At 63.9% G+C, this 13,025-nt stretch overlaps 2 protein-coding genes across 4 annotated transcripts; one reads left to right on the forward strand and one right to left on the reverse strand.

The window, feature by feature from the left end:
• The first annotated feature begins 636 nt into the window (after positions 1 to 636).
• Positions 637 to 8,428, forward strand: ALG1 (ALG1 chitobiosyldiphosphodolichol beta-mannosyltransferase). The gene is made up of 13 exons (XM_056135146.1): positions 637 to 870; positions 1,324 to 1,401; positions 1,882 to 1,985; positions 2,836 to 2,984; positions 3,420 to 3,509; positions 3,695 to 3,805; positions 4,246 to 4,367; positions 4,439 to 4,477; positions 4,613 to 4,672; positions 5,578 to 5,688; positions 6,195 to 6,309; positions 7,222 to 7,297; positions 7,775 to 8,428. Exons 1-13 carry the CDS (start codon positions 663 to 665, stop codon positions 7,904 to 7,906), a joined length of 1,395 nt encoding a protein of 464 aa, XP_055991121.1. The 5' UTR covers positions 637 to 662; the 3' UTR covers positions 7,907 to 8,428.
• EEF2KMT (eukaryotic elongation factor 2 lysine methyltransferase) lies at positions 8,142 to 12,846 on the reverse strand. 3 transcript variants are annotated; one of them, XM_056135148.1, is made up of 8 exons: positions 12,706 to 12,846; positions 10,764 to 10,826; positions 10,490 to 10,570; positions 10,170 to 10,271; positions 9,538 to 9,620; positions 9,182 to 9,459; positions 8,640 to 8,789; positions 8,142 to 8,327 (listed from the first exon to the last, which is right to left on the reverse strand). In XM_056135148.1, exons 1-8 carry the CDS (start codon positions 12,799 to 12,801, stop codon positions 8,149 to 8,151), a joined length of 1,032 nt encoding a protein of 343 aa, XP_055991123.1. In that variant the 5' UTR covers positions 12,802 to 12,846; the 3' UTR covers positions 8,142 to 8,148. The 3 variants fall into 3 exon arrangements, with proteins under 3 accessions (XP_055991123.1, XP_055991122.1, XP_055991124.1); XM_056135147.1 differs by having other exon boundaries at positions 9,538 to 9,671; XM_056135149.1 differs by lacking the exon at positions 10,764 to 10,826 and having other exon boundaries at positions 9,538 to 9,671.
• Positions 12,847 to 13,025: the final 179 nt, after the last annotated feature.

The raw sequence follows: 13,025 nt of genomic DNA on the forward strand, positions 1-13,025 counted from the left end.
CCAACATGGCCGACCCGAGTTCGATTCCTCCGCCCCTCTCGGAGAGCCCGGCAAGCTACCGAGAGTATTCGATATGCCAGACACAGTAACAACAAAGTCTCCAATGGAGACGTTACTGGGCCCGCTCGAGCAAATCGACGATCAACGGGAGGGCCTTTACCTTTACCTTATCTCTACTCAAACACCTTGACCCGGTCGCATAGTTTCAGTTTCCAGAATGGTCAAAACACTCTATCTTTCTTTAAATAGTTATGTCTAACCCATACCTTACACATCTACTGGGTTCAATCCAATTTTGCATCTCAAGGCTGCTGAACTGTTTACAGAAAGCAATTTTGCAAGTTAATGAACTCCTTCCTAGCCTTCCTAGCTCCTTTCAGGTCCTAGCAGCATCCCTTCACCGGGATTCAGCTTGAGAGCATCTGGGGGTACCCAGACACGCAGCCGCTGGTACCAGCCAGGGCATCAGGCCAAGGAATTCCCGGCCCGGGGAGCTCCCGCTGGCCCCGCCCCCGAAGCCCTGGCCCCACCCACCCGGCGGCCTGGCCCCGCCCACCCGCCGGCCCGGCCCCGCCCACCCGCCGGCCCGGCCCCGCCCACCCGGCGGCGCGGTCTGCGGCTGCGCCCCGGGGCGCGTCACGTGACCGGGCGCGGCGGTCAAGATGGCGGCGTCCTGCGTGGCCCTGGCGGCCGTGGCGCTCCTCCTGGCGCCGCTGCTGCTCGTCGCCCGCCAGCGCTGGACGCGGGGCCGCGCGGCCCGGCACGTGGCGGTCGTGGTGCTGGGCGACGTGGGCCGCAGCCCCCGCATGCAGTTCCACGCCCTGTCGCTGGCCAAGAGCGGCTTCTCCGTGACCCTCCTGGGTTTCTGCAGTGAGTGCGGCGGCGGGCGGGGCTCTCGGACCCGCGCCGTGCTCGTTCCCCCGCCGGGCCGCGCCCCCAGGGCTGAGCGGGCCGGGGTCCGGCCGGGACAGCGGGGCCCGGGGCGCGTCCCGCCCTGCCATCTGCCGGGCCCGGGCAGGGCCACCTGTTGGGCGGGAGGACGGACTCGGGAGTCCACGGCGTGACGGGGGAGCCTGCGACGTCCCGGGTGTCGCCCTCGGGAAAGCTGGACACGGTTCCCACCCTTCGTGGGCTGGCAGTTGAGTGGACTTTGGTCCCCTTCCCTGTTCTGGCTACGGAAGGAACGCAGCGGCCTGGAAAAGTCTGATTTTCCCAGAACCCTCTCGACCCTTCCAGCCTGGGCTGGGGACTCGTTGGTCCCCTCGGTGGTCAGCGCCCTCCCCACTGTACTGTCTCGTGCCTAAGGGGGGCCTGTCTTTACAGACTCCAAGCCTTACGATGACCTCCTGCAGAACGACAGAATCCGGATTGTGGGTCTGACGGAACTTCCGAGACTGGCAGGTAGAATGCAGTTGGCTCCCGCTTCTCTGAGTCTCCGTGGGGGTGGGCGCGGGTGGGTTTGGAGGTAGGATGGATGGCTCTGCAAATTGCCGGAAGCACCCAGTAGTTACTGCTAACTTTTTTTTTTTTTCCCTTTTTGGGTTACACCCAGCAATGCTCAGGGGTTCCTCCTGGCTCATGCACTCAGGAATCACTCCTGGCGGTGCTTGGGGGACCATATGGGATGCTGGGGGTCGAACCTGGGTGGGCCGCCTGCAAGTCAAACGCCCTCCCCACTGTACTATCTCTCTGGCCCATGACTACTAACTTTTGTTTTGTTTTTGGGTCACACCCAGTGATGCACAGGAGTTGCTCCTGGCAGTGCTCAGGGGACCACATGGGATGTTGGGAATCGAACCCGGGTCGGCTGCGTACAAGGCAGATGCCCTACCCGCTGTGCTATCGCTCCAGCCCCCAAAACGGCTAACTTTTGACTTGCAGTTGGGCCCCGCCTCCTCCAGTACGGGGTCAAGGTCATGTATCAGGCAGTGCATTTGATGTGGAAGTTGATGTGGACAGAGCCCGCAGCCTACATCTTTCTCCAGGTATATGTCCGCCTCGCCTCTGTCACACCCACTGTTAACAATTTGCTTGACTTTTCCTCCATTGACAATCTGTTAACTAGTAAGTGAATTGCATGTGCACGTGCGTGTAAGTTTTGAAAACCTGAGTAGGGGCTGATGGCGTGTTTTCGTTCAGTTGATGGGGCTCTCCATCCGTTCTGCTTTCAATGACATTACAGGTGGTTTCTCACTGTGCTTATTCTGAGTGTTTGACGTGTACGAACCCACTGATAGTTTCATTGCGACCGTAAGAAATATTTGCATTCTGGGATGGGGAGACCTGGAGCCCAGAGGCTGTCAGAGCTGCCCTTTGGGCCTCTGAAAGTGCAGGAGTCAGAGATCGAACCAGCTTGTCTGGGCCTGAGGTTCTGCTCACTTTCTTCCATCTCCTACTTTTAACACATAGAGTCCTTCTTTTAATGGGCTCCATTGCATCCCGATGTAAGTGTTCCTTAATGTATTGGGGCTGGAGTGATAGTCCGGTGGGTAAAGCATTTGCCTTGCATGCGGTCAAACCTGGTTCAATCCTTAGAACTTTGTATGGTCCCCTGAGCCCCGCCAGGAGTGATCCCTGAGCCCTGATGGGTGTGGCCCCAAACAATAAAAGTCAGCAATGCACCTATTTGGTCCGAGTATGTGCCCAGGTTCTACTGGTCTCAGACCCTTGGGGCTGGGTCCCTTCACTTCTTTTTTCCTGCAGTGAGGAGGGTGAGGAGTTTCTCTCAGGAGAAGGGCTGTCAAGACCAGCTGGCTGTGCCGTGTGTGTCGTCCTTGGTTGCCGGTCTTCCACAGTCTGGCTTTCCTCTTCTTCACGCGAGCCTGTCTTTCCCAGAATCCCCCAGGCCTGCCGGCCATTGCCGTCTGCTGGTTCGTGGGCTGCGTCTGTGGGAGCAAGCTCGTCATTGACTGGCACAACTATGGCTACTCCATCATGGGTCTGGTCCACGGCCCCCGCCACCCTCTTGTTCTGCTGGCCAAGTGGTGAGGGTCGAGGGGGGAGGGTGTGGGCAGCGCTGACCCTGGAGGGAAGAAGGGGTGCCCTGTGTGCTTTGGGGGGACCAACGGTACTGCTGACGATGACAGAAGCAGACTCAGTCCTGGCCTGGCCGGTCACCGCTTTCTGTACGTCAGAGTGAGCAGTGGGCCACGAGTCACCACTACACACGTGACCCTGTAAGGTCCATGCTGCACCGTGTGGCCAGCGGTGTTTGCCGTGGCCAGGCCTTCGCCGAGCTCCCTTGGCTGCACAGTTGTGGTCCCCGGCCAGGCCTTCTGGGGAGCCCCTTCTGCCTGGTTGCACAGCCCCCTTGGAGAGCTGCTGAGTTCACACTGAGGGCCATAGAGAGCTGGGGTGCTGGGGGGGGGCACAGACTCGCAAGGGTGGGGTCGGGCACTCAGGGTGATGTGTCTCTGCAGGTACGAGAAGGTCTGCGGGCGCCTGTCCTCCCTGAACCTGTGTGTGACCCACGCGATGCGCGAGGACCTGGCGGAGAACTGGGCCATCAAGTAGGACCCCGGCCAGGGCTGGGAATGCAGGGGCCGGTCACTGGGTGCGGGGATTCCCAGCGTGGAGGGGCTGCAGGCCGGACCCCGCCTGACTTTGCCCATAGTCATTGGGAACCTCCCCGTGGCCGTTGCCCCTCTCTGGGTCCTGCCGGGCCTCTCGCTGCAGCCCCCGTCTCCCCTCGCAGGGCTGTGACTGTCCACGACAAGCCCGCCTCCTTCTTCAGGGAGACGCCCTTGGACATGCAGCACTCACTCTTCATGAAGCTTGGCCGCACCTACCCTGCCTTCCGGGGCCCGTAAGTGTCGGGGTCACCGCCCCCCCCGTCCCCCACCTCGGTGCACCCCTGACACCCACACCCAGGGCTGGCTCGTCCTTGTGTGCGGTTCTCTTGGGCATGTGTGTTCATTCTCTCTTGAACACACTCATGCTGTCTCTCAGGTCACTGTCAGACACTCTCCCTCTCTGTGTCACTCTCACACTGTCACACGTGCTGCTGTCTCTCTCCCGTTCACACGGTGTCACTCACTCTCTCACATTCTCTCACACATTCTCGTTCCTCTGTCTCTGTCTCTCTCCCCCTCTTTCCCTCGCACTGTCTCACACACAGTCTCCTTACCCCGGGTCTGGGGTAAGGATGTCCCTGGGACAGACGGAGGGATGGTGACGACAGCCGCCTGGTGGGGAAGGAGGGACCAGGTCGCGCTTGGCCCTGGCCTCAATGCCATCCGTTTGCAGCGCAGCCCCCCGGGACCCCGGCACTGAGAGGTCGGCCTTCACGGCGCGGGACGTGCGGAGCGGGGCTGTGACGCGTCCTCGCGGGCGGCCAGCCCTGCTGGTCAGCAGCACCAGCTGGACAGGTGCCAGGCTGGGCTGGGCGGGGGCGGCTCTGTGGCTCCAGGCCGCGCCCTGACTCTTGGCTCTCCCGCAGAGGACGAGGACTTCTCCCTCCTGCTGTCGGCACTAGAAAGTAGGTGTGTGGCCGTGCCCGGGGGCCGCCCAGGGACGGGGAGAGAGTGGGGGAGCGCCCCGGGCTCTGTGTCCCCGACCCGGCCCCCATCACCCGAGGGGTGATCCCGGTGACCTGCTGCTCGTCTCTGAACAGAGTTTGACCAGCTGCTCTGTGACGGGGAGAGCCTGCCGCCACTCGTCTGCGCCATCACAGGTGCCGGGGCAGGGGAGTGGGAGGCACCCGCCACCTGCCCTCAGCTGGGGACTGGGGGGGGGGGCGGGGGGGAGGGAAGAGAGGGAGGGAGAGAAGTGGGGGGAGAGACACACCACCCTATCCCGTCATAGAGACTGAAAGAGAGAGAGAGAGTGAGTGAGTGTGTGTGTGGTCACACAGCCTCTCCTTCCTGTGTCTGTTCCGTATGCAGTCTCTTTCTTTTTTTTTTTCGCTTTTTGGGTCACACCCGGCAATGCACAGGGGTTACTCCTGGCTCTGCACTCAGGAATCACCCCTGGCGGTGCTCAGGGGACCATATGGGATGCTGGGAATTGAACCCGGGTCGGCTGCGTGCAAGGCAAACGCCCTACCCGCTGAGCTATCACTCCAGCCCCTGTATGCAGTCTCTTATGTATTTTTTTATTTAAAAATACTTGGGAGGCCCAGACCTGGCTGTGTTTGGGGCCTGGCAGTGCCCGTGTTGGGCTCAGACTGGCCCCTCCGTGCAAGGCTGCTTTCATGCGCTCAGCCCGTCAAGCTTCCTCTCCTGCCTGGTCGCTGGCGGTTTCGTTTTGGTTTCTGGGCCCTTCCTAGCGGTGCTCGGGGGACCATGCGGTGCTGGGGGGTGGGGTTCGGGCCTGCAAAGCCTGAGCTCGGCCCTTCGAGCCCTCCTGGGCACCGAGACCCTTTCGTCCATCTGTTCAGTCTCACCAGAACCACGACTGAGGGAGAAATTGAGGCTCAGAGAGGCCTCACAGCTGGGCTGGGCCTGTGGGGAACTTGGGGTCTGCCCTGTGAGCCCCTCCACGTACTCCCAGTTCGAGGTGGGGAAGGGGCCCAGGGCCCTGCAGAGGTGACCACTGTCTAGCCGGGGCTGGAGCGTGGCTCGGTGCCTTCCCCTCCAGGCAAGGGGCCTCTGAAGGACTTCTACGGCCGCCTCATTGCCCAGAAGCGCTGGCGGCACGTGCAGGTGTGCACCCCGTGGCTGGAGCCCGAGGACTACCCTCTGCTTCTGGGTGAGTGCAGCAGGGGGCCGTGGGGAGTGGGGGCAGGGCCTGCTCCCCCTTCTTTAGGCCACTCTGTGGAGACAGTCACGGTCCCGGCCGTTAGCGTCGCTGCAGCCAAAACACTCTCATCCCACTGAACCCATTCAATGGTGGACCGGGCAGGGCAGTGGCCTGGCATGTGGCTGACCAGGGTTCGATCCCTGGCACCCCATGCAGGGTCCCCCGAGCCCTGCCCAGGGTAATCCCTGTGTGCAGAGCAGGGAGGAAGCCCTGAGTACTGCCAGGTGTGGCCCCCAAACCAAACCTAACCAAAACCTCCACTAACAACAACAGAAGAAGGTAGCATGTCCAGCCAGAACACCAGAGTTGGGGTTCCGGGAAGCAATGCGGTCCCACCCCACTGTCCCCGGGCAGCCAATGTAGCCCCGAGTTGGGGATGTTCTCCATAGTCCCGAGTCCGGGTTCGGGATGGGGTTTGTGGGTGGGTCGCGCTGACTGGGCCCCCCACCCCGCAGGGTCGGCGGACCTGGGCGTGTGCCTGCACAAGTCGTCCAGCGGCCTGGACCTGCCCATGAAGGTGGTGGACATGTTTGGCTGCCGCCTGCCTGTGTGTGCTGTCAACTTCCGCTGGTAGGAGCGGTTGGGCCAGAAGGTTCCGGGGACAGGCTGTGGGACCCTGTGCGGGCTGCATTGTGCCACGGGGGCAGGGGAGGGCCCACATGCCAGCTTGCGGCTGGCCCCCAGGATGAGTGGCCACACAGTGTTGACCCGCGGTGTAACTGCTTAGACCGGAGCGAGAAACCACCGGAGTAGTTTTATTTGTCTCGGTGTCCCTTCGGTCTGGATGGGGAGTGGGTCAGTGACAGGAGCGTCACTTGCGGACACTGCTCTGCCAGGCGGTGGGGAGCATCTGGCCGGGTTCTAGGAACTGCAGCGCTGGGCAGGAAATACGGAGTCTTCTGCAAGCCTGCACGTGTCAGCTGCACCATCAGCCCGAAGTGCTGTGTGTGTGTGTGCGTGCGTGCATGCATGCCTGTGCGTCTAGGTACACCTGTGTGCCTGTGTGTGTGTGCGTGCGTGCATGCGTGTCTGGGTACACCTGCGTGCCTGTGCATCTAGGTACATCTGTGTGCCTGTGTGTGTGTATGCGTGCATGTGTGTCTGGGTACACCTGTGCCCCTGACAGTGTGCATGCCTGTCTGCATGCCCTCCCATCCATGTGTGGGTGTGCCCATTTGCGTGCGCTCCCGTCCATGCGTGTATACATGCCTGTTTGTGTGTGCCCCCCATGTGCCTGCATGCCTGGGACCTGTGTGTGGTTTCTTTGGGGTCCTGCCGTGCCTCCTCGCTGGACAGCCACACCAGGCAGCAGCCAGGCCCCCTGTCCCTCTCCAGGGTCTGGACTTTCCGTGTGTGCCCCTCCTGGCGCTGTTGACTCCGGGTGGCTGTGTCTGGGCTCACTGAGCTCCCCGCATGACATGACGAGGGGCGGGCGGGGCGGGCCTCGGTTCTTCCTGGGCTCCTGCGCGTCTCTCTCTGCAGCTTGCACGAGCTCGTGAAGCACGAGGAGAACGGCCTGGTCTTCGAGGACGCGGCCCAGCTGGCTGCCCAGCTGCAGGTAGGCCGGCCCGGTCCCCCTGGAGGCTTTCGGGGGGCCTCTGGGTGCGCCTGCCTCCAGAGCCCGGTGGCCTGGGAGCTGGGTTTTCAAAAATGCTTCTTGGGCTCAAAGGGCCGAGTGGGCTCAGCCTGGACTTTGGCCACACCCGCAGTGACCCGAACATTGTTGTAAACAGGGTGCTTGTGGTCCAGGTTTGTCGCAGCCCAGACGCTGCTCCTGCCCGTTGCTGGTGGGACAGGGGGTCACTTCCAAGCATGTGGGGTGTGGGGCCTGGGTACCGGGGGTCAAACCTGGGCCACCTGTGTGCCCAGCTGTGGCCAGTTGCCTCGTCACCCACAGTGGCCCTGAGGCCGAACCATCAGCCCTGCAGGGGGCAGCTAGGCCCATCTGTCCAGGCCACGGGCGCTGGGCCTGGCTGCCCAGAATGTTGAGGTGGGGCCTAGGCCGGGACGCTCAGCCCTGGCCTTTTCCGCCTAGATGCTTTTCTCGAAATTCCCGGATCCTGCCAGCAAACTCTGCCAGTTCCGGAAGAACCTGCGGGACTCTGCCCTACCGCGCTGGGACGAGAGCTGGGAGCAGACGGTGCGCCCCCTGCTGGCCGACACGTGAGCCCGGCGGGCTAGAGGCGCCGTCCGGTGGCGGGAGCTGGGGCTGCAGCCTGCGGACCTCCTGACCCTCCAGGGGAGTCCTTGGACCTCATGTCTCCCCAGTTTATTTCCTGGCTCATCTGTCTGTCGCCTGACTTTTGGGTCCCCCCGGGACACAGCCGCCCCAGCTCCCTGGAGGGAGTCCTGTGGACCCCGTGGGTCTGTCTCTCACTCGCACGGCAATCCTCCTGAGCAGCACGGACTTTATTCGCACGTTTGGGGTCCCCCGTGTGTGTCCAGAGACATCCCACCCTGGGACGAGTGGGTTCTGGGGGGGCCCCCCAGTGTCAGTTTCAGAATCGACGTCTCCACCGTCTCCTCGTCGTAGGCAAACAGGCACCGGTTGTGCTGAGGCAGTTTCTCCCATGGGATCCCAGCCCGGCCTGAAGCGAGTGCACGTGCATCTCAGGGTGCTGGCCTGAGTATCCCCACCCCCCATCTCCACCCCCCCCAAGACATGGCCTAGAGGGGTGCTGCTGCACCTTAGGGCCTCAGGACAGATGTTGCAGAGCTGGCTTTGCCATGTTTGCTTGGGAAGGGAGACAGGCAGCCACGGGGCCCATGGCTGTCCAAATAAAAACCCATCACCTAACGGCAGTGTAGCTACTGACCTGGAACCTTGAAGTGGACACCAGCGCCCCCCACTCCCCAACCTGTCGCAGAGCCCAGCTGCTCCTGCCCTTGTGTCCACGCACCCAGCTCCTCAGTGAACAGCCGACATGTGTCTGGGTTGCGTGCGGTGAAGGCCACGTAGGCGTCAGGAGTCCATGGGTGTCCCTGGCACCTGGCCAGTCGCTGCAGGGCGCCCACTAGGGAGCGTGTGGTCTCGGGGCAGTACAGCACATCTGTGAGGTGGAGCTGGTCACCCAGGGGCCTGTGTCCATGCCTGTGGGTGACGCTGCAGCCCCGGGGCCTTCCTGGGGCAAGTCTTCAGGCTCTAGCGAGGGCCATGGGTGCTGCCCGGGCTACGGTCCTCAGGGCTTCTCTCAAGGATTCCCTGAAGCACCCGGGTGTGGAGCAAAGACAGAGGAGGGCAGCAGCCTGGACACAAGGTGACCACCACTGGGATGGCACAGATGGAGGCGCGCTACTCCCCATCCATGCCAAGGGCCAGTGGTCCCAGGAGGTGGCCTGAGGGGGCACCAGGCTCCTGGGGGCTGCTCTGGGCACTGCCTTTAGGTGTTGGTCATGTGTGATGTGTGTCCCCCCCCTCCGTTTCCCTCTCCCTGACCCACACCTGCAGCAATGATGACATCAGGCTGGAAGGCGGCGAGCTGAGGGCCTGTCACCAGGTCCCAGTCCAGCTGGGCCACTGCCACCTGGGGGAGCTGCGTGTCCTGGGGGTCAGGGGCTGCGGGGCCAGGCTGTGGCGTGAGGCCATTGAGCAGGACGTTGCTGCGGAGCTGCTCGAGGACACGGCTGTGGCCATCGCTGAAGATGTAGGCGCGAGGCCGGCAGCCCTTGCAGATGGCGAGGCCCGTGAGGCCAGCCCCGCTACCCAGTTCCAGCACCGTCCTGGGGGTAGGAGGCAGTACAGGGGACCGAGCACGGCCACCACCCACTGCCCCAGGGTCGGCCCAGGGCCCCAGTCACCTGTGTGCGAAGGTGTCCGGGTTCTCCAGGGCCCACTCGGCGAGGTAGAGCGCGGCAGTCCAGGTGACCAGGCCTGTGGTGCCCTGGGACACTATGGCTGGGCTCTCTGCAAGTGTGACTGCGTCCCCTGAGGGCTGTCCCGATGGGAGGGGCAGAGTTTGAGCCCAACATGGGGCCAGGCCACCGCAGGTGAATCAGTGACACACCGAGGCCCCAGCCTGCCCAACGGCAGGGCCGGCTCTGGTCTGTGCCCCACCAATTCTGCACTCCAGTGTGAGCCATGCCCTCCGGCCATGCCAGCTATGTCTGAGTCCACAGGAAGCAGGTCACAGAGTGCTCTGCTGGGAGTTTTCTGGGCCTTTCTGGAGTCACACACACTTGGGGTTGGGGGCTCTCTGGGCTTTGGGGTTTTTGGTTGCACCGCGGACCCCCACGTCAGGGCTCCTGGGATACTCATGAGAAGGGCACCCCCCTACCAGTCCCTGTAGGGCACAGCATCCACAGCACCGGCTGCTGGAGAGCGGAAAAAGGCCCAGGGACTGTCCTCCGAAGACCCCTCCCGGGACTCCGCTGCTGAGTGGGGACCAGCCCCAGGAGGCCGAATGAGGCTGGGGGGCGGGGGTACGTCTCACCAGCAGGTAGCTCCGGTGGCACGGGGCCCCCTCCTGGGCCATCAGCACTTCTGCCAGCGCCTCATACAGCTCGTCCAGGGGCTCCGGCTGCACGGCCTCGTGCTGGGGGGAACACGGGTCCGTGAGGATGCGTCTTCGCGGCACAGGTGTTGCCAAAGTGGCCCTCGATTTAGGGTGGGGCTGTTCGGCTGGGACAGGGGCGAGTGTGGGGGCGCGCCAAGGACCACGTGGTGTCGGGGTGGACACGGTCCCCTTCCCAAGGCAGATGCCAGACTCCGGGTGCGGGAGGCCGGGGCCCCGCGGGCAGGCCCCTCACTCACCCTGCGGATGAGCTCGGACAGGAAGCTCCGTCTGTACTTGACCGACGGCGGGTGCCTCACGCACACGGGGTGCCTGACGGTCTGTGACAAGGGACACAGGTGGACAGGCCGCACCCAGTCCCGGTTGACCCCAGTACTCAAGGGTGTGCTTGGGGCCACCCTGGCCCTGCCCCCGTCCTGCTGCTGTGGGGTCCGGGAGGGGGGCCACCAGCGGTGCCTCTCAGGGGTGCCAGGTGGCCATGGGACTGCAGCTCAGGGAGTCTGGGGTCCTCACCTTCTGCAAAATGCCCAGCAGCACCTCGGAACCCGCCGGCCCCTTTAACTTATCTTCCAGGCCCTGTTTGGAGAGAAACGCACAGAAACATTCGACAGGAAACACACGGCTGTGTACAGGGAGCGCGGGGTCCTCCCCGGGCCACAGATGACCTGGAGCAGCTTAGCCTGGGCCAGAGCCCAGCTCTGGGGCTCACCCAGCCGGCTCGGGATCTGGGGGAGCCGTGGCCTGCTGTCTGGGTTCAAGGGGGGGAGGGGAATGCAGCTCCCAGGCCGCTAAGCTGTCCTGTATTCTAGAGGCTTCCTGCCAGCAGCCTCTCTGACGCCCAGAGCAGGTGGCCCAGCCTGGTTTGTGTGGGACTCCTGCAGTCACCTCCTCTGCCATTCTGTGCCAGTCCAGCTGACCTCCCACCCAGCCCGTTAACTCCCACCAAGCTTCCCATGTCTCCCCCCGCCCCCCCTCCCCCGCAGATCTCCCTGAGGAGGCGGCTTCTCTGTCCTGGGCTCAGATACTCTTTTTTGCTTTTTGCTTTTCGGGTCACACCTGGGGCGATGCACAGGGGTTCCTCCTGGCTCTGCACTCAGGAGTTACTCCCGGTGGTGCTCAGGGGACCATATGGGATGCTGGGAATCGAACCTGGGTCTTCCGCGTGCAAGGCAAACATCCTACCTGCTGTGCTCTCTCTCCAGCCCCTCAGATATTCTTTTTGTTTTCTCATTTGGGGGCCACTCCCGGTAAGGCTTGGGGGCCACTGCAGTGCCAGGAAATAGAACGCAGAGCAGCGAGGTGCCAGGCAAGTGCCTTTCCGCGTTGCTAACACGCTACACAGCTCCCTGTTAATGCCGACTCAGCAGTGGTCCTGCCCCCCCCCCCTCCCCACGTGGGTTTTGTAAAACCAGGGGTGTGTGTTCCCGGGCTCCCCTGTCCTGCCGGGGGGCCTCCCGAGCAGTCTGTGCTGCTCAACCCCAGGCCTTGGCTCCAGGAAGTTCATCTGCAGCGAGCACAGGGCCTTTCCCAAGAACCCCAACAGCAGTCTGGGAGAGACTTGCAGAGAGTCACACAGCTCGACTGGGCCTGGGCAGGATGCTGTGGGAAGGTGACCCGTGATCCGAGCGCTCAGTACCCCACCTGCTTCCAAGGAGCACAGCCTCTAGTGCTCACGGCCCAGTGGGTAACGCACCCCACTCCCGGGGTCAGCCACTGGGGCCCGTTTGAGAACCAGGTCACTGACAAATAACTGTAGTCCTTATTCAATCGGGGCCAGGGAGGCTATTACAAAGGTCATTTAGTTTTGGGCTGAAACAACAGACAAAAAAGAGTCTGGTGGGCTGAGCACTGGCTTTGTACGCAGAACCCTGCGGTGCGATCCCCATCAGCTGCATGGTCCCCACAGCCCCACTGAGAACACCCTGAGCACTGCAGGGCTCCGCCGCAGAGCAAAAGGTCACACTCTTCCTCTGGTCTCCGGGAAGTGCTTTATGCTGGGGGATCCGCACGACCCATCACCCTCACCCTTGCCCCGGTGCCGGGGCAGCCGAGCTTGTAAGCAGACGAGCCGCTGGTTTCTAGGGTCCGGCCCAGCGCGTGGCGCGGGGCACTGGCTTGCAAGGGCGGGCAGGCCCCCCGCGCGGCTCAGGGCAAGGTGCTCTGTCGCCCCTGACCCTGCCTCACACGGGCCCCCAGCTGCCTGTGAGGGTCTTGCCCGGTGCGGCGGGTGAGCAGGAGCCACCAGGTCCCCGCCACGTGGGCCCCCGCGGCTGCGATCGCCCGCCGGGACGAGGACCAGCTCCAAGGACACGCGCCTGGTCCGGACGGCCGCGACCCCGGGACCCCGCGCGAGGGGGCTGGGAGCCAGCCCCGGGATCGCGACCCCGCACGCAGCCGGACCGTGGCGGGCGGGTGGGCCGGGGCCCCCGGCTTCCCTCGCGCGCCCCGCGCCCACCTGCCAGGGGAAGGAGCGCAGCGCGCGCGCAGCCAGGAAGCGGCGCTCGAAGCTTCGCAGCACCCCCGCGGCCCCCGCGCGCTCCTCCGGCGCCATGGCGGGGCGGGGCGGACGTTGCCCGGGAGACGCGCCGGAAGCCGGGCCCGGGCACCCGCAGGCGGGTCGCCGGCTCGGGGCGGGGCTTAGGGCGGGGCCGGCGGGCGCGGGCGCGTGGGAGGCGGGGCCAGCCGGCACTCGGCGCGCGAGGGCGGGGCCAACCCGCGCTCTGCGCGTGGGGGCGGGGACTGGGCGGGGCCAACTGGTGCGCTGCCTGGGGGCGC

The sequence above is a fragment of the Sorex fumeus genome, unplaced genomic scaffold, assembly GCF_029834395.1.
Source record: "Sorex fumeus unplaced genomic scaffold, SorFum_2.1 ptg000110l, whole genome shotgun sequence".
Classification (NCBI taxonomy): Eukaryota; Metazoa; Chordata; class Mammalia; order Eulipotyphla; family Soricidae; genus Sorex; species Sorex fumeus.